At 51.4% G+C, this 27,941-nt stretch overlaps 1 protein-coding gene and 1 pseudogene across 1 annotated transcript in view; one reads left to right on the plus strand and one right to left on the minus strand.

Annotated features, from left to right (window-relative positions):
• LOC149336294 (calcium-activated chloride channel regulator 1-like) overlaps positions 1-27,941 on the plus strand; it is a 125,326-nt gene that overhangs the window by 77,655 nt on the left and 19,730 nt on the right. The window contains exons 7-10 of the mRNA XM_089554109.1: positions 3,499-3,613; positions 17,885-18,109; positions 20,704-21,003; positions 25,097-25,315. Coding sequence (XP_089410235.1) covers positions 3,499-3,613; positions 17,885-18,109; positions 20,704-21,003; positions 25,097-25,315 — 859 coding nt within the window. The remainder of the gene's footprint in view (positions 1-3,498; positions 3,614-17,884; positions 18,110-20,703; positions 21,004-25,096; positions 25,316-27,941) is intronic.
• On the minus strand, positions 7,787-9,616 carry LOC149336295 (uncharacterized; annotated as a pseudogene).

A 27,941-nucleotide genomic window follows, 5' to 3' on the forward strand; every position in this document is an offset into this window, starting at 1 on the left:
TTTTGGAGGCGCTTGGAGCGCCAGCTCGACAGCGGGCCGTGATGCGAATGGTGTCCTCGTGGTGCGGATGTCTTCCTGACGCGATGGACTGTAAATCCAGGGACGGGCAAGGCCCTGGACCAGGCCAGGAGCAGGTGAAAAACGGAGCACGATAGTCAGCCAGCTAACCAGGGCGGCGCCACCTAGCGGATCTCGCTCGAATATACTCCGAACCCGTTCTGCATATTGTTCTCTGCACAGTAGGCATCGAAGCCGCAGTAATGAATGTTCTGGCGCACGCCGATGCGTCATTTCAAGCCTATTTTCGAGCCCTTCCTGCTGTTCATCGGTGGTTTCGCTGGTGCGCCATTATCGGGGTCTTCTCGCATCTGCTCTAAGCGCCCTTTCTACTCAGCTTTCGCTGCGCATCGGCGCCGGCAACTTTCTGAACCGGCTGTGGGCGCTGTTGCTTCCAATCGTCACGCTTCACTGCATTTCGCGGCACTTGGCGGCGGCGCGTCGACGTTTTTGAAGCGAAAACCTTCACTAGGCTCGTCAAAACCATGTCTGGCGTGTGCCTTGATAAATTTGAGCCACAGCTGCGCATGCGCGAAATCGAGCGACGTCACGCGGAGCGCACGTGGCCGCTTTCTGCCGCAGCCGTCGTCGCCGCCCCGCGCTGACTGCGTCGTCTGAGCGTCGCCGCTTCTTCTCCTCGCCACCATTTTACCCTTCGCCGCTGCCGCGCGGTCGCCGCCGCCGTCCCAAGAGGAGAAGGCTCTTTCGCAAGGCGTTGCGAGAACGCGTGAGCGGCGGCGGCGGCCATAACAGAGGCGGCCATCCTCGCCACCGTTCGACCTTTCGCCGCAGCCGTGCGCAGCGCACATTTGAAACAAGTACATAAAGCGCGCTTGCCCATTGAACAGGCGCAGACACTCGCCATGGAAGAACAAGAAGAAGCAACAGTTGGACGGCGCAGAAACACCGATCGAGAAGTTGTAGCTTCGGAGCTGGCTGAAAAGCAGTATTACAGGTCGTGGTAGCAGCATCCCACCGCTGGCACCAGTTGTTACGGGTCGTGGTAGCAGCATCCCACCGCTGCCACCAGTTGTTACGGATCAGGTAGCATGGTCGTGCCGGAGAGGGGAATGAGGAAGGTCGGAGACGAGGTTACAGGAAAGACAAGACGAACTTTATACAGGTAAATTTACATTATATACAAACAGCAACTGAGAGAACGTATCAGTAAGAGAGTCTCGAAAACAAGGAGTTGATGAGAAACTACATGGCGATGAGCTCGATGGTCAGGAGCTACTCGGCCGTACTCGGCGCCGAGTTTTATAGCGTTCCCTTTCCCTGGACTCCCTAGGTGGGGGCCGGGCTTGTCGAGGAAGGAGTGTCCTGAAAAGTTCACTGTGGCACCCATCACACACCCTTTCATTAGGGAACACACCCCCGTCACGTGTCGAGATGTAGAGGATGCCGTCTACGTCGCGCAGACACCGGAATGTCGTAGAGCGGCGTTCCCGCGCTTTTCATGTGGTCGCACGTGCAGGGTCCAGGCTACATGCAAGTCCACGCGGTGCAGGAGAAACACTCGCTGTTAACTTCTTCCTAGTAGACGGACGCTGCTGTCAAACTTGATGACTGGACCCAGCTGACACCCGGGCCCCTTGGAATGTCAAGTACTGCCGACCGTGGCAGCTAACTTCTTTCTGTAGAGGAGGGTGCACTGCAGAGCTGGGCTGGACAGTTGCGGGGTGGATTACTGAAACCGCTTCCGTGGCTAATCCAGGCGTTGACCCCGCGTGCCTTTCGTGACTCGTCGGCATTCCGCTGGAACCGAGCCGATTTTTCCTCACGACGAAGGCGAAACGTAACAGCAGCGAGAGCTTTTCGCTTATGCAGGCTTAACCTTAGCTAAGCCACAGTCAATTTTTGTAAAGGAGCTCCTCTTGTGTGGGTAATGGTAGCCTGCGAGAGCCCATCACTTCTGAGTCGACGTTTTATTTACCTTCGCTATAGCAGCGCTGCCCGCAATGGATTCTCACTCGGCTAGCGAGCGCTTGCAAGCTGATGATTTGACCGGCCACATGTGAGCATGTGCGGCGCGCGCAGCGTTCCGATTGGTCCAGCTGCTGTGAGCGCGCTTGGCGCGAGCCAGCACTGTTAACAGGCGGGACACAACGCCAGTGATTGGTTTATTGGTTTGGTTTATTGGGGTTTAACGTCCCGAAGCAAGTCAGGCTATGAGGGACGCCGTAGTGAAGGGCTCCGGAAATTTCGACCACCTGGGGTCCTTTAACGTGCACTTACATCGCACAGCACACGGGCTTCTAGAATTTCGCCTTCATCGAAATTCAGCCGCCACACCCGGGATCGAACCCGCGTCTATCGGGTCAGCAGCCGAGCGCCATAACCACTGAGACACCGCGGCGGGGCACAACGCGAGTGAGGTAGCCGAGTGGAGCTCTCTCGTTTAAAGAGAAAAGATCAAGCACTAAACTATTTTAGCCCAACTACACAATACAGCGGCGTACGCGAAAGTTCTCTCGAACAATATTTTCTCTTAATGTACGATTGTTTAAGTCAGGGGTTCTCAAACTTTTTTGCCTGGAGGAACCCCAAAAGCCTTCAATAAGTTCCAGGGAACCCCCCCCCCCCTTCTGCTTTCACTTACCAGCAATGTTGTCGAGTGCATTTTTGCAAAGGGAAAGTTGCAGAGGTTAAATGTTTATTGCACAGATTAACACAAATACTAATGTGATGGGTGGTACTGCTTCCCTTTTAAGAGCAAGTCAAAGCGTGGCTCAGTAGCACTCAGAGCCAGTCTCATATCAGCTGCCGGGTCAGGGCCGGTGAGGGTTCTCGCGGAACACAAGAAGACAGCCCGCGGAACCCCTGTGTTCCGCGGAACCCAGTTTGAGAACTCCTGGTTTAAGTATTCTGGAAAATTGCCGCAGGTAATAAAACAAATGTCATTTAGAGCCACCTGTTTTCTAACCCATTCCTTCTACTTGTAGATTTGCCACTAATACTAGTGGAAATTAATAAATAAAGCTAGCAGTGCAAAAGAAAGTACCAATCCAGATAGCGTTCAATGGCAGCTATGACAACTTGTTTCATAAAACTGCCCGCCCGCCCCGCCGCGGTGGCTAAGTTGTTATGGCACTCGGCTACTGGCCCGAAAAATGCGGGTTCGATCCCGGCCGTGGCTGTCGAATTTCGATGGAGGCGAAATTCTAGAGGACCGTGTACTGTGCGATGTCAGAGCACGTTAAAGAACTCCAGGTGGTCGAAATTTCCGGAGCCCTTCACTACGGCGTCCCTTGTAGCCTCAGTTGCTTTGGGACGTAAACCCCAATGAACCAAACCAAGCCTAAAGGTGCCCGCCCGACTTTTCCGGCTCTTATTATCGTTTGGAGGCTAATGAATACAGAATCCTCGCGAATAAATTGAACGAGCTAGTGAGCAAGCGGACGAAGGAACGAACGAATGAACATTGTTTTCTTATTCCAGCCTCTCAAGGCCGGACATGTCAAAGCGAATCAAGGTGACCTTCGACGAAGCGCAGCAGAAAGAAGGCCTCGCCCAACGCGTGGTGCTGGTGCTGGACGTTTCGGCAAGCATGAGCGTGAGCACACTGTTTTGGCGGTCATTTGCGTGAGTGTGAAGAGGTGCACGGCGTCCTTGTAACGATCACACGGCGCCCACAGGGCCCCAATAAGCACTGAGTTCGCATATAATTTCAGCAAACTTTTACACAGATCTCTAGTATTTTCCCATGAAACTGGCTTTTTCTTTGTTAAACGTGTAGAGGCGGAAAATATTCCGCCGCGGGTTCTTACTGTGGAATAATGTGTAAAGCAGTGCGCATGCATTGAGATGTGAATTTACGCTGCGCTTTACATACAATTCACGATGAAATTTAATTGCATTGCAGCTTCAATTTCGCCAGCCAGAGGGCGGTTATGACTTCACAAGTAGTGGGTTTCACGCAATACCATCAAGAGCCGCAGTTAAATACAGCTTTATTAAACGTTTGTAGAGACTTCACGGAACCGCATGGCGCTAAGCGCGCGCCAGTAAATTGGTAAATTGCTTTTTGAGGAAAGGAAATGGCGCAGTGTCACAAATATATCGGCGGACACCTGAACCGCGCCTTAAGGGAAGGGAGGAAGGTAGGAGTGAAAGAAGAAAGAGAGAAGGTGGTGGTGGAAACTTTTATTGCCAATGATGTAAATGGTGGGGGCGAAGCCCCCTACATGGCACTTGGATGCCTCCTCAATGTGAGAGGGAGGCATCCCTACAGCGCGAAGGATAGCCCCTGGAGCGCAATCCTGTGAGCGCTGGAGATGATCCGGCGCTGGTCTTGAGCGGACGAGCTGGTCAGAAGAGACTCCCAGTAAGACTCCGCCGCGGTTGGTAATGGGGGATGAGGGAAGGTGGGGCATGTGAGGAGGGTGTGTAAGAAGTCTCCTGGTTTGCCGCAAAGCTTGCATGATGACGGGAATTGGTCTGGGTATCGGGCATGCAGCAGTATTGGTTATGGAGCAGTTCGGGTTTGTATTTGTCGCCAATGTGCAGCCTGCGCTATGGTGAGGGATGGAGCTGGGGGTGCGTATTCCCTTCGTTTGTCTCGGTAGTACGAGAGAATATCACGGAAGGAGAGCAGGCGCTCCGAGGCTCGTAGAGGGGGCTCGACTCCTGCCCGGAATGTGAGACCTCGGGCTAGGGAATGAGCCTGCTCGTTGCCAGGGAGGCCAGCAAGTACTGGCGTCCAGATGAGGGTGATGAGGCGCCGGGGCTGCCAGAAACGTAGTAAACGAGCAGCGGTGCTGGATATGTAGCCCTTGGCATAATTTAAAATTGCAGATTTGGAATCGGAGATAATTTTTGTGGCAGATGTAGAAATGAGAGCAAGCGCGATGGCTGCCTCTTCTGCCTCTGTGGTCGAATTGGTAATGATTGAGCTGGAGGTTAGAAGCTTTGCATTATTGTCGGCTACCGCCAGGGCCATACGGGAGCCTGTCGTATATTCCGCTGCGTCCACGTAGACCACCTCATGGTCCTCGCTATACTGTTTGTCAAGGGCCCGAGCCCTTGCTACTCTGCGTTCCCTGTCTCGCTCAGGGTGCATGTTCTTGGGGATGGCGGTTACTTTGAGGTTAGAGCGGAGGGTAGCAGAAAGGGGGACCCCCTCGGTAGGCTCTGTAATTGGGGTCAGGCTCAACTGAGACAATAAAGTACGACCAGCCTCTGAGCTGGATAGACGGGATAGTTGTGCCATAAAGGTAGCTTCTTTTAGCTCCTCAAAGGTGTTGTGTACACTGAGTTTGAGGAGTCGGTCGTTGGATGTGCTGGGGGGAAGACGTAGAGCCGTTCTGGTGCAACTATGTAGGAGCGCATTAACCCGGTCTCTCTCTTTCTGTTTGAGGGGTAGGTATGGAAGGGCATATGTTGTGCGGCTTATGGGTTAGGCGGGTGAGGCGAGCCTGGGTGAGGCGAGTCGTGTTTCGCTCGCGTAGGCCAGCCCTGCAGTTGGCTATGCGGCGAATCAGTCGTGTGGTGTGTTGAGCGTGTGTTTGAAGTGTCTTTATGACTTCTCCGTGCGCACTGTGGGAGTGCAGAACCAGTCCTAGCACGCGGATTTTGTGTACTAGTGGGATGGGATGGGTACCTAGGGCGAGGGAGATGGGTGCATTGACTGAATCGTGTTGGTTGGGCCGGTAGAGGAAAAGCTCCGATTTTGAAGGGGAGCAGGTCAGGCCGCGCTCCCGTACATATGCGTCGATGGTGGTTAGTGCCAATTGTAGATGTTCTTCTATTTCGGCATCGCTGCCATGGTTTGCCCAGACAGTGATGTCGTCGGCGTAGAGGCTGAAATGGATGTCGGGAATTTGAGCTAGCTGTTGTGGTAGGTGAAGAAGTGCTATGTTGAATAAAATAGGGGAGAGGACGGCTCCCTGGGGCGTACCTCATGCTCCCAGCGTGATCCCTGGTAGGCTGTGGTCGCCGAAGGTAAGCGTGGCTGTGCGGTGGCTGAGGAAGTCTCGGATGTTGTTGTACATCCTGGCGACGACTCCCGGGTCGTAAGGTTTTCTAGGATAGCTGAGTGTGTAACGTTATCAAATGCCTTAGTGAGATCCACCCCTATGATAGCTTTAGTGTTGGAGCTCTGTGAGTCGAGAATGTGATGTTTTAGCTGCAAGAAGACGTCCTGTGTGGAAAGCCCTGGTCGAAATCCAAACATGCTAGTGGGCATGAGATTGTTGCTTTCTAGGTATTGGCAAAGCCTGCGCTGGAGTACATGCTCCATGAGTTTGCCAACAGAAGATGTGAGGGAGATGGGTCTGAGGTTAGAAGTAAGCAGAGGTTTGCCAGGTTTGGGTATGAAAATGTTTCTCGCCTCTTTCCATTGTGGTGGGAGGCTGCCCAGTCGCCAGCACTCATTAAAGTATTCTGTAAGTGCAGCAATGGATTGGGCGTCGAGATTCCTGAGGGCTTTGTTATATACCCCGTCTGGGCTGGGAACTGAGGACGTGTTAAGTGTCTGGAGTTCAGCCTGTACCTCTGCTTCTGTAATAGGTTGGTCAAGCTGGTCGTTAGGAGTGCCTGCATAATCAGGGTGGTGTGCAGGAGGGTATGTGGGGAAGTATTGATATCGAAAGTCTTGGAGGAGGTCTGGTGGAGGTATATCTGAAGTGTGCATGAGATTGGTGAGGGCGTGTCTCTGGGTAGTCTTAGAGTGAGTGGAGTCTATTAACTGCCGAAAAAGGTTCCAGGTCTGAGGCACACTCATATTGCCATCAAGCTTGTTGCAGATAGATTCCCAGTTTTGACGTGAAAGATTCGCTGCGTGTGTTTCTATCTCTTTGTTAAGGCGGGCGAGGCGACGCTGAAGTGTCCGGTTCCATCGCTGCCTTTGCCAGCGGCGCTCTAGGCCTGTTTTAGCCTCCCATAAATGTAGGAGGCGGGAGTCAATTGTGTCGTTTGGGCAGTCTTCGGACACAGTACAAGTTACGGATCGGACATCGCTTAGCTTCTTGGTCCACGCGGTGATGTCCGTGATGGGGACGAAAGTGCGTGCTGTTCTACATGAGCGGAAAGAGTCCCACTTTGTAAGAGTGGAGCCTCTGGGAGGCCTGCGATGTAGTTGAATGTGTAAGAGAATCTCGATGATGAAATGGTCGCTACCAAGATTCTCTTGTGTGTTGCACCATGTGGCGTGAGGGAGTAGATGTGCGAACATGAGGTCTGGCGTAGTGTCTTTACAGACACTGTTTCCCGTGCGTGTAGGAGAGGTGGGGTCTGTGAGCAGGGAGAGACCGGCTTGTTGCGCGGCTAACCATACCCGACGTCCTTTCGGTGTGTCGTGTGGGTAACCCCAGGCTGTATGTGGGGCGTTAAAGTCTCCCACGACGAGTAAGGGGCACTTGTTGGCTATGCACTTCGCGAGGGTAAAGAGGCGTTCGAGTTACCTTGAAGGCACTTAGGGTGGCTATGTACATTCAGGATGAAGACACTGTTCGCTCGAGCGTTTTGCGGCACAAGCTCAATAAGAAGGTGATCAATGTCTTCAATCACTATGGAATGGGAGATGGTGGTGATTGAACGACGAACCAGAAATGCTACCCGAGTGAGTGTGGGGGATAGGGGCAGAACAGGAGCATAGCCGGGTAGGGTGAGGGGGTTTGAGGGTTCCTGCAGGGGAAGGATGTCGGGTCCTGTAGCGCAGGACAGCAGTTGGTGGATTACGTGACGCTTCTGACCAAATCCCCGGCAGTTCCACTGCCAGAGTGTAAGATTACGGAGTGGAACTGCCATCATGACAATCTATAAAGGACGGAGCTGTAACAGGGGGTTGGGAGCCCTGAACTATGGTAGGGATAGGGTTGGCCTGTTCCTCTGGTGCTTTAGGCTTCTTGCGTGTGTTTGGTGTGGGGTCACGCTTTGGGAGTCGGGACTCAATATAGTTAGAGCGTTCAGAGAATCCTTGCGTTAGCACATCGAATCGGTGGTTAAGAATAGCGTTGTCTTGTGTTATGCGGATTACTGCGTCTTTGATGGGTGTGCATTCCTCGTTGATGCGAGTTATAGCGTCCTGCAATTTTGCCTCAAAGCGAGCTGCAAATGATTCAAGCAGGGTTGGTATGTTGTTTAATGAGATGGGTTTGGAGGGAGGGGGCGTTGTGCACGGAGGTGAATTTGTAAAGGGATCAGTGTCAGCCTGCATTGCCAGCAAATCAGGAGAGGAATTAGGCTCGGAGTGGGAGGACGAGGTATCGGCGGTAGGCGGGTTGGGAGGAGTAGTTTAAGATGTGGTAGGAGCGGGAGCACGTGGAAGGGTAGAACCAGCGGCAAGAGCACTTATCTGGGCTTCCAGCTTGGCGATGTGTTGACGCAAGGCGGCGGCTTCTGCTCGGGCTGCTGTAGCTTCTGCTTTAGCGGCTGCTGCCTCCTCCTGAGATTTTGCCAGGGCTCGTTGTAGACTGGGTTGTGCAGTCAAGGATGTCGTGTGCCTGCGTGAAGACGCAGAGGTGTCCGAGACTTGTTTCAACGGCACTGACCAAGCTGGTTTGTTTTGGTTGGGCTGTGGGAGTCCGGATGACAAATGGGGAAAATTTTCTCTGGATAGGACCAAGTCGTGCTGCTGCGTTTGTGGGTGGTTTGGCTGTTTCCGTGGATGGGGGAGGTTTCGTCCCTTGCAGGATCCCGTGCCTGTCAGGTGTGGGCCCTCACACAGAATGCACTTGGGCGTGCAAAGTGTGTCTTCTTGGGAGTGTTGTGTTCCACAACGGGGGCAGATATTTGTCTTGGGACTCGGGCATACGTCGTGGTGGTGACCCGGCTGTCTGCAGTTTGTACAGGCATCCGGACTGCCACGGTTTGGGGTGCAGCGGTGGATGGCTCCCATGTATTTGATGGAGTGAGGGACTGTGGTTTCGTCGAAGGTGATTAGGATGGAGTGTGTCTTTCCCATGCGTCGTGCTGCTAGAATGGTGTATTCAGGATTTCTTTTGACCAGGTCATGGTACAGTTGCGTCGGCGTCTCGTCGTCATAGGCGTTCGTGATGACTCCTCTGGTAGCCCCCGGTGGTGGTGCTACGTATGCCGCGCAGGGATATGTTTTGCCTCCGAGGGTGAGAGAGGTCAGTGTCTTGAGAGTCTCGACGGTTGGGAAATGTGTGGTTGCCATGGTGAAAGTATTGTTGGTCGGGTGGATGCGCAGGCAGAAGTCGTCCGGTGGAATGATATCGAGCTGGGTCTGCACTGTCTTCAGGAGCCGGGGTGCTGGGACATCTAGGAGTCGTAGTTCACCTCGCGGGCGAATGACTACTCGAATAGCGTTAGGTGGGAGTGGTGGCAGCTGCTTGCTCCGCTGTACTGTGAGGCTAGCCTCCTTAGTCGCAGGTGGTAGACGGGCCTGCGTCTTGCCGCTGCCGGTTACGGCTGCTGCGTGGCGCGACGCGTTGTTGGCGTTCGGGTGAGCTGCGTCTGAGGTAGCGTTGTCAGAGCGGTAAGGTTTCGGCGAACTGGCTGGTCGGGAGGCGTAGGCTTTATACAGCACCGGTGTCCAGTCGCTTGAGTTTTTCTCTTCCGCGGTGATAGTGCGGCCTTCAACCGTTACCTCCATGACAACGGCTGCCGTCGCCGACGGAGTCGACGGAGGGGAGGAATCCTAGTGCGGCCTAGCTGTGCGGCTTGGCGTCTCGGTCCGATAATTGATCTTCTCTCAAAATAGGTCGGATTTTGCCCGTAATGGGCGGCTTTCCTGTCCTCCTTAGGCAGTTATGTCGGTTTTCGAGCAGATTAGTGGCCGTAGGAGAGATTGGGTAGGAAAAGCACGTACCGTTTGCCGGAGCCGACGTTGCAGGCATCCGATCCCGTTGGCCCCCTAGCGGCGAATCAAGAAAGAGAGAAAGTGGTGCCGTAGTGGAGGTCTACGGAATAATTTCGACCACCTGGGCGTCATCAGGAGCGCTTTTATTCACACGTACGCGGTGACCACAAAAAGGCGCCACGTGGCCGTACTTACTTAACTGAATTGGTACTGCTCGCGTATGCTTATCCGTGCCATCTGTCGCCGAGCATGGTCAGTGCAGTAGCCAGTTACATCCAAGGCGAGTATTTAAGCGAAGCCAGTCGAGTCGCAACCAACCAACCAACGAGCTGGGTGAGCTCGCGAAGCAACGCAACATTTACTTGTGCTGCTTTGAGGTCCGCTAATGCCTGAGGTGTGGCGTGTAGTGCTTACCTGGCGCCATTCTGCAGCCGAGGCACTCTCCAGCGTACGCCATCATGCAACGTGTATTGCAAGTGCCTCAACCTCCAACGGATGCACTTCTGCCAGCAGAGCAGCAGTTCTGTGCAGTCGAGCACAGTGCGGGAGCTGAAGAGCGGGACGCGCCTCAGCAGTCGGGAAGAGCGGACGTGTCTCACGTCGGCTCCGCCGAATTTTATGATCCTTTCCCGAAGCATTTGCCGAAGCGCTGCGACACCATCTGGCTACACTTCCAGAACAACGAGGAGACCACCCACCCTTGTGCAGGTGGGACCGTTTTCTCAAATCCTTCGAGAATTTGAAGACCAAGCGGATCGCGCGAGTTGCTAAGCCTAACAGTTATGCCACGACTCAGCTGCCCGCCGCGGCTCCGCGGGCAAATTCTGCCGCAAACCATGACGACCCTGATGGGATACGACCCGGAGGGGATGCAGATTGTCACCATGCCGCAGGCGAAAACCCCAGTTTTCGACAAGGTTACGGAGGCGATTATCCAACGCAAGATAGAAGAGTGGGAACGCGCATCAGCCCGTGACAACCACTCGGCACTGCAAAAAGGTCGAACGCCAGATGGACGCGTCACCGCGGCAGGGGATACGCCGCTGCAGCAGACGCCCCGCACGCAAGTCAAGCGTTGGAAGCCTCCTCCGCAGCCGCGTCTGGACAAGCAAGATGCAGTGATCATAATCAAACCTAAAGGAACGCTGGATCTCAGCAAATTCAGGGGAAGCAACGCGGTCGGAAACGCCTTGCACATTGCTGTTGGCGTCGACAAGGGCTCAGCCGAGCTCAGCGTTTGGCCCATATGGGAACAGAACATCATCGTCGTCGGAGTGCGAGACGCCCAAATAATCAGAAAGATCCTGGCAATTCACGAAATTCAGCTTGGGGACAAGGCACAGGCAGTGTACTCCTACCCCCGCCCCTCCGACGACACTTGCTTGCAAAGGAGTAATACAAGTGGACCCGAGGGTTTCCAACGAAGACATCACGAACGCGCTTCGCTCCCCGGACGCACCAGTGGTGAGCGTGAGAAAGTTAGGTTCCTCCAACGTGGCGGCCATCACGTTTGAAGGAAGAAAGGTTCCGTTTCACGTCTTCTACTACGGTGAAGCGGTTCCAGTACGCCTATACAAGAAAACAACGCCAGCCTGCGCACTGTGCGGGAAACTTGGACACCGGGTGGATGTTTGCCCTTGCCCTTCGAAGTCAAGATGTCCGCAGTGCGGTCAGCAAGATGTTCCAGAATCCCACGACTGCCAACCCAAGTGCACGGTCTGCGAAGGTCCACATCCCATGGGGTCGAATCAGTGCAAGTACAAGTACCGAACATCACAAAAAACCAAGCCCAAGACAGGAGAATTCAACCACCGGTCAAGATCCAGGCTTCGGAGCCGGTCCGGCAGCAGAGGTCCATCGAGCAGCGGGGACCGACTGACCCACCAGGACCAGTCCAGCAACAACTCAGCACGACCCGGCTCACGCTCTTCAAGCAATGGACCTGGGACTACCGATAATGTGTCGCACAACAACGGCAGTCGTCCAGCCGAGAAGACAACAGGACCCCATAACAAGGAGCAGCGCAACGGCAGCAAGGTGAGCTGGGTAGATGAAGCTGCCTCCTCCCCCGAAGCGTTGGCTTACAAACGACTTAAAGCAGAGATTGAACAACTAAAATCAGAAAATAGCACATTGAAACAGCAGTTAGTCATCGCAGTCAATCCAAACAACACATTACCTCCATCGACGCAACAGGCATGTCCGATGGAAGAAGATAGGGCAGAGCTACACCCTCCGTCTCCACACCAGTCAGATGCTAGCACCCCTGAGAGGCAAGCAACTACACCAGACGCACCCCACCAGGCACCAACTCCGCAGGCACCACCATCGCAGGCACTAAAGCAGCAATATACAGAGCACCCCCAAACCCAGGAACGCATCACTCGCTTGGAAAAAACAATTCAAGACCTCATTGAAAATAAATTACAAATTATGATCGAGACAACAATCAAAAGTATGTTCGAATCAGTTATTAAACCCATGATGGAAAACCTCGAACCAGTTTTAATATGGATGCAATCGCAGGAGATCAGAATTGACCGCAAACTTCAGGAATTATCAGATGTTTCTCACAACAGAGGCACAAAGCTGCAGGGTAAAATGGGAACTCGTCGTCTACCAAGCACTCAGCCAGATCTACAACCTGAGGGCGCGTCACATGATGAGGCACAAGTTTCTAGTGTTCAGCATGGCTCCACAACGTAGACATAAACTTACTATCCTACAGTGGAACTGCAGGGGACTAAAACGGAAGAGGGAAACATTACAGCAATACATAGACTCTCATCCCGATACGCCGCAAATAATAGCCCTGCAAGAAGTGAATATGGAGGCTAAGATCAGAGGATACTCAACACATCAAACAAATTCCACGACATGCATCTTGGTCCACAAATCATGCACGGCAATCACTGTAGACCTTAATCTAGACAGCGACATTGAATATACCTTCATAAAAATACTGCCACAGCACAGAAACAGCAAGGGTACCTATATACTCAATATATATAGTCGCCCCAAACAGCACCGCGTAGCCTTCGACGTGATCTTTCTTAAAGCCCTAAGAGAAGCCCAAAAAGCTCCCCTAGCTATAGTTGGCGACTTTAATGCTTCTAGCCCCCTATGGGGATACCCCAGGGAAGACACGAAAGGCAGAAAACTAGCATCCGCCATCGCTGACATGGCCCTGACCCTACTCACGGACCCGCAGCACCCGACGCGAGTCGGCACCAGCGTAACGCGGGATACTTCTCCCGACCTCACGCTCGTCCGCAATGCCCGCAACTATGAGTGGCTCAATACAGGAGAGACCCTAGGCAGCGATCACTACGTGCTGCAGACCATCTTCGAAAGCAACAAGCACAGCAAACCACGAGGGCAAGCCACAATTACAGACTGGGAGACATTCAGAAAGGACACAAAACTAACCACATCCGAACAAATAACCAGCTACGAAGATTGGGCGGCTTCCATTCTCGACCTTAAAGAAAAGCTCACAAAGTCTCTTGCCACCACGGAGGACCACCCAGCTGTTGACAACCACCTCCTACACCTTTGGGAAGCAAGACGTAGTCTTATAAAACGGTGGAAAAAACAGACACAATCGGAAACTAAGACTTCGAATAGCCAAGCTTACTATTCAAGCAGACCAATACGCATGGGACCTCGCTCGCACCAATTGGCTAACGAAGTGCGAATCCCTCAAAGGCCACCTAGACACCAAGGCTACATGGAACCTTCTGCGATGCCTAATTGACCCTCCGAAAGCGAAGAGTGAACAACACAGAAATTTGCATCGAGCCCTACACAGCTTTCAAGGCACGGATCATGAACTCGTGGATGAACTCACGCGTCGCTATATCTGCACCGCGCGAGACCCACAACCCTACAATAAGGAGTACCGTGGGGAACCGAACGAAGACCTAGACAGAGATTTCACTTCAGAGGAAATCATCGCAGCACTAGCAGATATGCGCCGAGGCACAGCCCCGGGACAAGACAAAATTACTGTCGGACTTCTGGCCAACCTCGGCACGGAGGCTCTGCAGCAACTCACGGATTACATAAATGAATGTTGGCGTACCGGCACCATTCCACAAGCATGGAAAACAGCCAATGTACACTTTATTCCCAAACCCGGCAAGAAAATCAGCATTGAAAACCTGCGCCCCATATCCCTCACGTCGTGCGCAGGCAAACTCATAGAAAAGGCAGTCCACACCCGTCTCTCCAATTATCTTGAGGACAATGAGCTAGTGCCACACACGATGTTTGGATTCCGGGCACACTTGTCCACCCATGATGTGCTTCTGCAAATCAAACGTCAAGTCATTGATCCCGTACGCACAAACAGTAACCGAGCGCTTCTAACACTTGACCTCAAGGGAGCGTTTGACAATGTCAAACACTCCACAATCCTCAACAACCTCCACAGCATGAACTGCGGACAGCGAGCCTACTCGTACATCGGCGATTTCCTTACGGACAGAACCGTCAACATCAGCACCGGCTCAAAACACACAACGCAATTGAAGATGGGCACGAGAGGCACTCCGCAAGGGGCAGTACTATCCCCACTTCTCTTCAACATTGCACTCCTAAATCTCCCACCTCTTCACAATCAGGTACAGGGCATACGCCACGCCCTGTACGCTGATGATATAACCATCTGGACAACCACGGGAAGTATGGGAATGATTGAAGAACAACTACAAACCGCGGCGACAACAGTTCAAAATTATGCCCGGGCGTGTGGACTAACGTGCTCCCCCGAAAAATCCGAACTGATAGTTTTCCATCAACGCAAGAATCAAGACACCATCAATATCCGCGTAGACAACTCACCCATCAAGGAAGTTCAGACCATGAAGATACTGGGTCTGTACATAAATAACAACGGCAACAACCTTCTTGCCCTCCAGAAACTACGGCTCCTGAGCGAGCAAGTCGCCAGGATGATCGCCAGGATAACGACGCGCCAATCGGGGATGCGAGAAGACGATACTCTGCGACTGGTGCAGGCTTTCGTTGTAAGCCGCGTCGTCTACGTAGCGCCCTACCTCCGCCTTAAGAAGCGTGACATCAAAAACCTCGACATCATAATCAGAACTGCCTACAAGAAGGCACTGGGACTCCCTCTTGCGACATCGACGGACCGGCTCTTGCGACTGGGTGTGCACAACACCATCGATGAGCTGATAGAGGCACACCTTACGGCGCAGGTGGTACGGCTCTCCACAACTCGAACTGGCCGACAAGTCCTGAGTGATTTAAACATCAATTGCCCCCGACAGCTAGACACCAAAACCGACATCCCAGCCTCATGGAGAGAACAACTCAAGGCAGCTCCACTACCCAGGAATATGCACCCTGATTTTCACCAGTCAAGACGACAAGCACGAGCCGAAGCCATGAAAAGACACTACGGCGGGCGCGAGGGTGTGTTCTATGTCGATGCTGCGGGTCCCGAGCAGGGAATGACGGCCGTCGCGGTAGTGCACCAAAATACAACAGTCGACGGACTAGTACTGGCTAGCCAGGACATACTGGCTGCGGAAGAAGTGGCGATTGCTCTAGCTGCAACACACACTAGCTCAATATACATTCTCACAGATTCACAGACAGCGTATCGCAATTACCTCAGGAGCAGGGTCGCACCGCTAGCAGCTAAAATCCTGCAAGATAGCTACATCCGTGGCTACCAACCCACACATAAACACTTAATATGGGTACCAGGTCACCAGGGCATCCCAGGGAACGAGAGCGCACATGCCTCAGCCCGAGCATTTCTCCCCCGGGCACCCAGTGCGGATGCCGTGGAACCTCCTACCCCACTACTAACTTACAATGACATACTTCAGCACTTAAGATTATCCCGTCGGGTCTACCCTCCGCCGGCTAAGACACTAGATAAAGGGGAGGAACAACACCTCCGAAAGCTACAGACCAACACTTACAACAACCCACGAAGACTACATGCCATGGACCCGGAGTCATTTGACTCACAATGCAAATTCTGCGGGGAGAAGGCGGACCTGTACCATATGGTATGGGCCTGCCAACGAAATCAGGCGATCACTGTTAATAACCAGCCAACGCAGGAGGGGTGGGAGGCAGCTCTGTCCAGCTCGGACGGAAAGAGTCAAAAGCAACTCATCGAAAGAGCCCGGACAGCAGCCTACGCCAATGGGGTTCCGGACTGAGAGCCCCAACCACGGCTACAACCTCCTAAACCATTTCATTAAAAATATTTTCACCACCGCGGGAGCTGAACACTTCTTCCCCTTCTTAACAGCGCACTGGAATTTCCGTTCACCGGTGTGCATCTCGCATGCCGGCCTCGAAGGAGTTCCATTTCTTTGCGTTTCGCAGTGAAGGCACGGCGCTGCCCAACGGAACCCAGCAGCGCGTTTTAGATGTCGCCTCTCATTTGGCACTCTTACTTGTTTTAGGTCTTGCCAGATAATCCCGCGGAGATGTCTACTCGCGCTAGGCACACACGGATGCTTCGCAATCTCACATATGTCTGTGGTTGCGCGCTCCTCACCCGTAAGAGCTGTACGCGCGGAAAGCCCTTTCGTACGTGTGACTAAAACGGCCTAATAGCTTTTCGCTCACTCCTTTGCATTCCGGATGCGACGACAAGCTAGCAATTATATGGACGGGATGATTATATTGAAGCTCTTGTACGCCTCACTTAATACTAGCTCTCAGCTGTATTTATGATGCCATAGACGCCGTTCGGTTGCTCGGTGTCCGAATTGCACATGCTGGCCGATGTTTTCTAATGTCTTCGGCACATTCTGAGAACATAGCACAAAAAAAAATCTGGTGTCTCTCCCATGCAGCCACCATCTCTTCCCATTTAATGAAAATGCAGTGTAAATTAAGCCAGAAAATTCTAAGTAAGATGTCTAAGTTAAGCCTCAAGGGACAGTAAGGTTCTGTTCTGTTATTCTGAGAAAAAATAAAATTAACAGAACTTCTACAGCTTAAATGTTAGGGTCTTTTACACAAAAAAAAAGAACACTAAAAAATTGGCTACGGCTTAGCTCTGGTTAAATCTGGAGAATTGCGAAAGCAACACCTGTGCGTAGCCATGTATTGTTGTCTGAGCTACACTGCTCACAGTGCGGCCGTTTCGCGTGCTCTTGCACGGCCATACTGTGCATTCACGAGTAGCAAGGGACGTCCCTGCGCACAGCTGGCGTGCCCCGCCGCGCGCGCGCTCGCCTTCCTTTCCTTAAAATGATCGGAGTGTAAAACGTTTCCAACGCCAACGAACACAACGAATGCTGACGGCATATATGGCTTCAGCGCCGCGTTTCTGGCACAACTTTGTGAATGCCGACGCATGCTGCGCACACCAGTCACTACCGCCACTTTGATGTGGTATCCACTGTTTCAAGAGGGCAGTTATGCGCCTTCCCTCTGGTTCAGGTGGACACCTCGCCCTCACCTCGCGCTACGTATATCCTGGCATAGCAGAGGTGTTGTTGTGTTGCTGTTGTTACTGAGAAAAGGATGAAAAGGAAATTGCACGACTTGCCTACTGGCTTGAGCCGAGCCACCACCGCTGCCACGTGCAGATAGAGGAGAGTTAAAAGGAAAGAGTGAAAGACGAGAAAGAAGAGAAAAGATGCGCGTCGCAGCAACAACCGCGTCCGCTCAAGCGGACGCAGGCTGACAAAAACAGATAAGCGGCCGGAGAGCAGAGCTACGCCATTGGCAATTTTATATATACAACAAACCACGCAGATAGCGATGCGCAATCGCTACTGCGCATCTGAGAGGGAGAGAGAGAGAGGAGACATTCGGCGAGACGATGGAGAGCGCGCGGCAGCGGCGGCGGCCACGGCGCGCCAGCTGTGCGCCTAGTGATGTCACCCGCTCCTCGCGCATGCGCAGCTTCGCCTTTCCAGAGTTCAGCGAAATGGCTCGGCGACTAGCGTAGTGTTGCTTTCGCAACAATATTTCGGAACATTGCCGTGAGCTACATGATGTCATGTGATGAGCGCTCGTATCTCCACAGATTTCAGCAAAAGTTTTGTCGCATTGCAGGGAAGCCGCATCGGCTTTTTGAAAGAAGCGGCAGAGCGGTACATAGCAGACATCGAGGATAGCTCCCGAAGATTGGCCATTGTTACATACAGCTCCAGTTCCACGGTAGTCCACACGCTGATGACAGTGAATGGGACCACCAGGCAGGGGTTCTTGAATGCTATCACCAGGCTTCACGCCGATGGAGGCACCAGCATTGGATCCGGTCTCAGAAAGGCTCTCAAGGCAAGGCCATCTTTTTATTTGCGTGTGCAGTTTTTTTTTTCTCTAATTATGCCTACAACGCCACTAAGCATCGCAACACAGTATGGCCTGCGTGATTACATGGATTTGGCGTGGCAGGATATTAGCAATTGATATGTGTCGGGCTGTCCGATGGAGGAGGCCCTAGCATAGGATGCGGCCAGGAGACTGCTCTGAACAAAAGCGCATCTTTCCCAGCACTTTTACAATGAATCAATTTTTTATATACCGCCAAAAACATTCTTTGCATTTTTGCTTCATATCTGTTCATCATCAAATTCATCATCATCATCAGCTCGACTACGCTCTCTGCAAGGGGAAGGCCTCTGCCATGTCTCTTTAACTAGCCCTGTCCTTTGTCAGTTGCGGCCACGTCATTCCCGCAAACTTAGTGATCTCATCCGCCCACCTATCTTTTTGCCTTCCCCTGCTATGCTTTCCTTCTCTTGGAATCCACTCCGTCACCCTTAAGGACTATCGGCTATCCTGCCTTCGCATCGCACACCCTGTCAAAGCCCATTTCTTCCTGTTGAGTTTGACTATGATGTCGTTAACTGGCTTTTGTTCCCACACCGACTCCGCCCGCTTCCGATCTCTTAACATTGCACCTGTCATGTTACTTTCCATAGCTCGCTGCCTTGTCCTTAACCTACGCTGAACTCCCTGGGTTAGTTATAACCAACTCCTATTCCTTGCTTATAGATATCGCCCAATATTTGTACATAACTCTTCTACACCCTGATTCCGCAATGCGTCCATGACAGCAGAATTTTCCACAAAGTAAAGTTTTCTGGTTATCAATGAATGCTATATATAGTGGTCGGTTATATTCTGCGCTTTTCTGTATCACCTGATTGATAGTGCTAATGTGGTCTATTTTCGAGTATCGTTTACGAAAGTCTGCGTGACCATTTGTTTGAGCGAACTTTAATGTTGTTCTGACTGTATTAGCGATTACCTTGGTAAATACCTTGTAGGCAACGGACAGCACAATTTCCTCTCCGTTCTTCAACAACTCTGCTCTTACTTGATCCTCTTCATAGTGCGATTAAGTGTCCGCGTGGCAGCACGGGCATGATTACGTCACCCAGAAACGATACAATCTTATAACATATAAAACAAATAGTCACATTACCCACTGATGAGCAGGCGGATACGCGTGTGAAGGGAAGTATACTTTGCGTCACGATCGGGTTCAGGGCCTCCGATGCTCATTCGGATAACCATTGTTCAACGGTTTTTGGGGACGTTAACGTCCAAAGGGACTCCTGCTATAAGGGAGGCCGTAGTGGAGGGCTCGAGAAACTTCGACCACCTGAGGTTCTTTAACAGGCACAGACATCGTACAGTAACGGAATTCGAATTTCGCCTCCATCAAAATTCGACTGCCATGGTTGGGATCGAACCCGCGTCTTTAAAATCAGCAGCTCAGCGCCGTAACCACTAATCCATCTCAGCGGCTCGGGTAGCCGAGGTTGCCGTCGCCGGTGGAGGGAGAACAAGCTAGAGTGACCGTGTCTCCGAGCGGGGAACATTATGTATACTTGTATGCCTGTAGTTGTCTAAATATCGGCTCCGGAATCGGGCTTGCGGATTTGACGACGACGATGCGAAATGGCGGGGACTTTGGCATGATACAACTAGCGGTTTAAAATATATAGGAGCTGATGCAAGAGGAAACAAGGGCTTCCACCCCCACCAAGCGAGCAGTTTTCTCAATTGAAAAAATTCATTGTGTCTTCAAGCGGTTCAGCCAGTAGCCTGGAACATGAAGTGAAGTGGTGCAACCGAGAGTCTGCACCGTGTGTAGACGAAACCGATCATTCCGCAGTAGCATAAAGCATTAGCTTGAAGTGGGAACATAGGAACATTAAAAAGGGAGTAATTACTCATTGACATCAACGCAAGCGCAGCCAAACGGCTACAAAGGAAAGCTACACAGCTTTCTCAGAAACTTCGCAGTTATAAAAAAAATTCGTCCTGGTCCAGGGTTCGAACCCGGGACCACCGTTTCACGGGAGTGGTCGCTCTGCCAATTGAGCTAACAGGGACGGCAAGCTTATGGCAGAGCGACAACGAATTGATCAATAACTCGAAATGGGAACAGTGCTGATCAAATGTTTAGGGGAATCCCCGAAGGTGGAGTAGATTTGTAATAAGGGAGTAATTACTCATTGACATCCACCCAAGCGCAGCCAAGCGGCTACAAAAGAGAGCTATACAGATTTCTCAGAAACTTCGCAGTTAAAGAAAATTTTTTACCAACACTGTTTCCAATTCGAGTTCTTGGCGGCCACGTAGCAAGGAAGTGAGTCGCCGAACCGAGAGCGTATTCGTCAGGCATGCCTGCAGTGCCCAGGCCTTGCATTGCAGCTGGGCGCCATATGAGCTCCATATGTGCAAAAACACGTCACATAAAAACGAGTTACAAAAACAATTTTTGATAAGCACATGCGACCTCAGAGCACCTATTAATAGCAATGGTCCAGAACTCCGCCCTTTATTACACTGACAACTGTTGACGTCAATCAGAGCAGGCTTTGTAAAGTTATCCACCGCTTAATATTTCTTTTCAGCACCTAGGGAACGACACTGAAACGCCAGAAGGCGCATTCATCGTACTTGTATCTGACGGGAAAGAGAATGAAGCTCCATTCATCAAAGATGTGCTGCCAGAGATTGTAGCGGCAAAGGTGGTGGTCAGCACCCTGGCGCTGGTGCAGAGTGCAGACAGAAACCTCGAGACTCTCGCCACAAAGACGGGCGGGAAGGCGTTCGGCTTCAGTGAACTCCGGGGAAACATGCGACGTCAGCTCAAGAGTGCCTTCGTTTCTTCAACGACGACAGAGGCCGACAACTCTGTGCGAATCCACACGGTACGGTAGATCAGGTGGCCCGCACAGTTTGATCGTGGTCTCAGTAGTGGGGCACTTGTGTAGCTGCGAGCAATGCAAACAGGAATATTTAGCTCATGCACGCAAAAACAGATTACTGTTTTATTCTGCCTCGATCTTGAAACACCATCAAAGGGATCACGCACCTGTAAAAATACAACTGGAAAAACCTGTCGGCAGCTTCTTGTTGTCGACACAGTAGGGCAACCCTGTAATCCGTACCCCATATATCCTCGTGGCACTTCTTTTAGCAGAGCTCCCTTAGAGGCCTGTGCATTGTTGGTAGCTGTCACGTAGGTCTTTAGCTGCGGTCTTGCCAGAAACGGCTTAGACGTGTTTTGTCCAGGCTAGCTCTTACGGAAGACAATGTATTAAAGCGCAAAGTGCAAAAGAGTGGTTGGCCGATATCTGCGCGTCCCCGAATCAGGATAGACGCGGATGAACAGGCAAGAAATATCCTACACGGAAAAGTACGAGACACCATGTTAGGGATTTCATGTTTTGAATACAAAAATACGAACCTAACTAATTATCGTGCTGCAGACGCGCTAACAACATATTCCATTTCATGCAGCTGAGGCGTGCACGTAGTATTATGACGCGCCTCTCCGCAGCGAATCGCAGAGGGCGCTGCCGCTCCGGCTAACGGTCTCCAGTGCCCATGAGCGATCACCCCTGGCCGCGACGTGAAGAAACCTGGCGCCATCGTTGAGTGGCACTGGCACTGACTTTGTGCCGTAGCAGTGGCAGTGCTCCTTATACTACAACTATTGTCATCTAGAGCCAAGGAGCTGCACGCCTCCAAGGACCATAGAGCTGTAGCCAGAACGGTAGTAGACTGGGATTTCTTAGTATTTCGGGCGCTTTTGACGCACAGCAATTATTTCCTGTCCTAGAGCAGAAGAACAACGTGAGGGGTGCATGACAGCAGTTGGAATGTTTGCACTGCTTGGCTTGACAGTTGTGGGGTTTAAATGGGGGAGATAAACACGTATTCCCCGTTTAAGCGCGGCTGACTCAATTCAAAACCGCGCGGACCCCACCCCGTGGTCGCGTCCGCTACCGAGCGCACGCCGACCACTACGGGCCTTGCTCTGAGGGAACAAAGGAACGACACACTGGCTGACACAAACAAGGCATTTATTGCGCTATAACAACAATAACGCCAGCTAGCAACAAAATACCTGAGGAATCGAGGAAGTCCGACTCACCAGCACGGTTACGAGCGAACGTTCGCCCGCGGTAGGGCAAAGGGAAAACTCCGATGTCGGACGGGACGAGCTGAGGGGAATACGTTTCCACACGAGGCCGCCCGCCGACGAAGAGCGAAGCTGCGAGCGAAACGTCCGGTCGCTTCCCGGTCCCAGGGAGAAGAGAGCTCGCCTTCCCCCGCGCGCGAGCGGCAAAACACGCCATCCGTGGCGCTGCTGTCCCTGCGACGCGAGCGCCCTCCCCTGTTAGCTAGAGTAACCAGAGAAGGGTGCGTTGCGGAGGAGCTAACTACAGGAAACTAGTGCGCTGAGGAAAAGCGAACGCAAGGGACGAAGGCGTCCCCACATCCCCCCAACCTTAAATAGACCCCCGCGCCTGCAAGTTACATGCTATGTTGGAGTCTCCTGGTCTTCATGCACTTGAGGCAGGTCTTGCAGCGGAGGTCACGCCGACAGAGTGCACGCAGTCTTCCGCGGTATTCCGAAGGCGGCGTGAAGGTCTCCGCTGGGACGATTCGCATGGCCCGCGGACTATGTGCCCGCAGGCCCGCGAAGAGGAGGGCCGGTTGACCACTGCAGGCCAAGATTCCGCAGCAGTCGCCAGGGCAACAGCAGCCTGAGGTGGCTGCTGTCTGGTCTCGCCATGGATGCCCCGGATGGATCCGGCGAACAGGATACAGGCCGCTCCGTCGCAGCAGGCGGCAGCGAGACGATGTGCACAAGACAGCAAGCCGCAGTGGCTCCGCTGGATCTGAAAGATTGCCAAAACACACTCCGCATGCCTTTAACGTAGGTCACGGGAGGGGAAACGGCGTACACAAGAGCCTCGTGGCTCAATGCTCAACTCGCTAGCAAAAGGTGTCGGGCGGCCGTGCAACGCAAAGTTCGAGTGAACAAAGCCCTTTCTTGAGTTGAACGAGAATGCTCGGTTCCTGCGAGGTTAAAAAAAACGGGCGGCCAGCAACGTGCGCCCCCTCTCAACACCACGGTCCGGTGGTCGTGTCACTTTTGACATGTGCAGGCAGCTCTGAAAAGCCTTAGGCCTCACTGCCTTTGTGACGGTCGACGACCCCCAACAAAAGAAAGACCCGAAACGGGTTTCGTGAGCGCAGCCGCGAGGAGACATCAGCGTTGTGGGATGGTCCTACCCCACTCACTGCACGAAGCAGCTTCTGAGTGAGCGGCGCCCACCGTATCGGACGGTGTCGGAACGCCCGGTGCCGAGCTGCAATACCAGCGAGCTCGTAACGGCACCCGTGGCTGAGGCCACCCGGCTCCCGGAGCCGCGACTCCCAGAGTCGAGAAAGAGACAGCGAGAAAATATATACAGAAAAGTCGGACCACCCACGCGGCTTCCGTACTCACTTGCTTCGGGCTCGGCAACTCCGCGGGCGCTAGGCCTCGCGCTCCCTCGATGCGGGCCAAGTGGTTCTTGAAGAAACTCGAGGAAGAAAACTTCACAAAAAAGATGCTGAGCATGTCGAAAAGTTCAAACATGCTGCAACGCAATACACCTCGTACTCAAGAAAGCATGCCGCAGGTCCTAGCGATCAAAATTCACACTAGGCCTACCACTTGTCAAATCCGGACAAAGAGCGTTCCTCGAGCCGGACAGACAGTCGTCCAATGTTCCAAGAGCAGGCCCCACGTTGGGCTGCCAGATATGGGGTTTAAATGGGGGAGATAAACACGTATTCCCCGTTTAAGCGCGGCTGACTCAGTTCAAAACCGCGCGGACCCCACCCCGTGGTCGCGTCCGCTACCGAGCGCACGCCGACCACGGCGGGCCTTGCTCTGAGGGAACAAAGGAACGACACACTGGCTGACACAAACAAGGCATTTATTGCGCTATAACAACAATAACGCCAGCTAGCAACAAAATACACTGAGGAATCGAGGAAGTCCGACTCACCAGCACGGTTACGAGCGAACGTTCGCCCGCGGTAGGGCAAAGGGAAAACTCCGATGTCGGACGGGACGAGCTGAGGGGAATACGTTTCCACACGAGGCCGCCCGCCGACGAAGAGCGAAGCTGCGAGCGAAACGTCCGGTCGCTTCCCGGTCCCAGGGAGAAGAGAGGTCGCCTTCCCCCGCGCGCGAGCGGCAAAACACGCCATCCGTGGCGCTGCTGTCGCTGCGACGCGACCGCCCTCCCCTGTTAGTTAGAGTAACCAAACAGAGAAGGGTGCGTTGCGGAGGAGCTAACTACAGGAAACTAGTGCGCTGAGGGAAAGCGAACGCAAGGGACGAAGGCGTCCCCACACAGTTTAGAAAAGCAGCGTAGGTAGCTGGTCACTGTACTTTATCACCATAATTTGCTGCTTCTTATTCAGCCTCATTAGTTTTGTCTCTTCATGCTAATCGAACTTCAATAAGGTAAGCCACTTTGAGAAGAGAGTAATCATTTTTTCGTTTTTTGTAGTCACGCATCAAAATTACTTTTCACAACAATTCCTGATCTGTAAACGTTCGCGAAATCGATAATTTCCATGTACAGGCCTCTACAACCCTGTGCCTTTTGGTGCTCGACTGTACCATGTTCCTCAACGTATGCCTGTTGCAGCTATACACGCCGAAGGCGTTAAATGAATTGGCTGTTTTTGAAGTAAGAGTGATCCAGCGTGGTGCTAATGACGAAGACGAACATTCGAAAGTTTTGTTCTGTCGACGGGCGCCGGAAACAAATTTGCCGTCGGCTTCTAACAGACGGTTTTCTCGTGCCCACATCTACAGAATACACGCCAACCTTTGCTGCACCTTCTTTTCGTTCCTCAATTTTCCTTCATTTACGCATGAGCTCTACTTGCACGGCTGAGGCTGACTGCATTCAGTTAATGCTGCGCGGTGACTTCTTCTCGCAACAGTTGCTTGATGTAGACGAAGAGTTCACGAGTTCGCTTGAGAGGAAGTTCCAAGTGGACGCCGCCGTCGGCAACTCGACGGTGGTGTACGTGAAGCGAAACAGCCCATATAAAACGCGAATCCACGCCAGCCTCATCGGTCCCAGCAGGAAGCCGTGCCAAGGTTGCCAGGAAACGGTGAGCGGGCAGGAAATAGCCATCGCCGTACCGAGTCCGGCAATGGTAAGTGGCCGGGTCATTCATAGGATAGACTCCTGACCAGTTTGACTTCTGGAAGGAGACACATTTAATTGCCCATCACTGCGGCGTATATGTGCCAAAGGATGCATGCATGAAATCAGCATTCTATTAAACGGTACTGTGGGGCTTCGAATATTTGTTGTTCTCTCAGTCTTCTAGGCAGCGGAAAAATGCTGAAGTGCAACGTTTTTTCTTGTTACTGTTTTAATTTATGCGAGCAAACGAAATCCGTAATAACTTTAGATACTAAATTAATCAGAAGAACGTAAAAGAAACGAGAGCCACATGTTACGGGTGGGATTTGTTCCAATTTGCCTCCTCATGTCGCGTACGGTGCTCTACCGATTATTAATAATACTTAGATGGGAATAGGAAAAAGTATTAGAAAAAAACTGCGTTCAACCTGTTCCACTAAGTATAACGGGCTTAAAACAATATGAAGCAGAAGAGTAACAAATAATAAAAAAGAATTTCGCATAGCATAAAAGAAAATATAAATAGAAAAAGAGAAATTATTTGCACTCTTTAGCCGAAGCTATTCGAATGGCGTTTGAGGGAAGTTATTGTCTAATAATGGTGAATAATAACTGTACGAGCAATACTAATAATAACATTAGTATAATAGCACCTTAAAAGAATAATTAATAATAATAATAATAATAACATCTTTTATTGCACATAGTAAATACAGAATAAAGAAACGGGCCTGTCAAAGCCTCTAGTGGCTTGAGGGACTAGGCCCGGCAAAGCCGGCAGGCGGACGTGCAATACAAACATGAAATATGAGCATAATATTAACACAACATATCAAAACAATAACACGAAATGAGTAGTGACCAAGGTGTAACAGTTCAGGTAAGTGACATCAACAAGAGATAAAAATAAACTGCAAGAGCCAAGGTTAACACAATAGTAATTTAACACTTCGTGCCTGATCATGAAAATTAAGACAAATAATAACCGTGTTACAGTGACTGAACCATGATTTTTAATGCTTTTTTTGATGTTGCGGAAAGCACCTCCTCTGGCAAATCATTAAAAATTTGGGGAACATAAACACAGCGCCTGGCTTCTCCATACCTTGTTGAGGAGCGCGGTACCTTAAAACGAATGGTACTACGTAGGCTTCGGGAAGCTACATGATGCACTTTGAAATTGCTGTCCCAGAAATGCCGTACCACTACAGTCTGTAGAAAGAGCGTTCGAAAGGATGGAAGACCAAGGGCTGTGAAAATGTTATCGGATACAGAAAAGGGGGCGTTATATACTATATTTGTCAGTATGTTTCGTAATAAAGTGTCAACTCTGTTTTGCCATCTGGCTGAGCAAAAAGTAAAAATAGTAATTCCATATCGGAGAATGCTGTACACCAGAGTATGCGCAATATTTTTTTTATGCGAAAAGGAACAATTGATTTTATATGGAAAAACAACCAGGCTGCGCTCCTTAGCTTATCGCAGACGTGTGATAGCTGGCTGTGCCAAGACATATCACTGTCGAAGAAGACTCCCAAGTATTTTACCGAATTCACATAGGTGAGCGGCACGCACCGACAGGGAAAACAGTTGTGAATATGTAGAAAAACCGGCGCATCTATAGCTGGTAGTTTTATTGGGGATCTGAAGCAAACGAGTTTTGTTTTTACCGGGTTAACTTCGAAACAGTTATTAGATATAATAATATTAATACCAAGTATATATATATATATATATATATATATAACAAATTTAGGAGTTATAATACGCACGATGAGATGGCCGGACATCGGTATGTCCGCTACCGGTGAGCAGATGAATTTTAAAAGGAAGGAGGGAAAAAGATGGTTGAGAAGCTTAGCCACTGCTTCAGTCTCTTGCGGCATTGCGGATATTTGAGCGGAGGCTGACCTGGGCAGGTAAATTTAAGTAAATATTAAGTGTCTCTCCATTTCCCTTGACGCGGCGTAATGAGGAGTGCTATTAATGCTACATGTTCTGGCTGAGAACTGTGTAGTTGTAACCTTTGTTGCGTGACTTATTTTCTATATGGGTGACTGTTGTTTTGTGAAAGGTTTAAAGCTATGTTTGTGATATAGAAGGCTTATCCGAAGAGGGTCTCAGAGTTTGAGGTGCTTTCCGTTGGCAAATGTGTAAATTGTCTAGTGTGTGTTTTGAAAATGAGCGTGTTTTTTTACTTTATTATGAATGACAGTGATGGGGCCACCTTATATACGCAGTGCATTGAGACCTCGAGCACACTACAAGCTTGAAAGAAGGTTAACGTTTTCTTCATTCATAAGAAAGTGGACGTCAGGGATTTGAAAAATTACAGACCGTTAAGCTTACTGTCACTCATTGACGTCCACCCGGGCGCAGCCATACGGCTACAAAGGAAAGCTACACAGCTTTCTTAGAAACTTCGTAGTTAAAGAAAAAAAAAAACTGCTCCGGTGAAGCGGTGGTCCCGGGTTCGAACCCCGGACCAGGACGAATTTTTCTTTAACTACGAAGTTTCTGAGAAAGCTGTGTAGCTTTCCTTTGTAGCCGTATGGCTGCGCTCGGGTGGACGTCAATGAGTAATTACTCCCTTATTACAGATCTACTCCACCTTGGGGGATTCCCCTAAACAT

Source organism: Amblyomma mixtum, chromosome 7 (assembly GCF_055824585.1).
Source record: "Amblyomma mixtum isolate Tamu chromosome 7, ASM5582458v1, whole genome shotgun sequence".
Lineage (NCBI taxonomy): Eukaryota > Metazoa > Arthropoda > Arachnida > Ixodida > Ixodidae > Amblyomma > Amblyomma mixtum.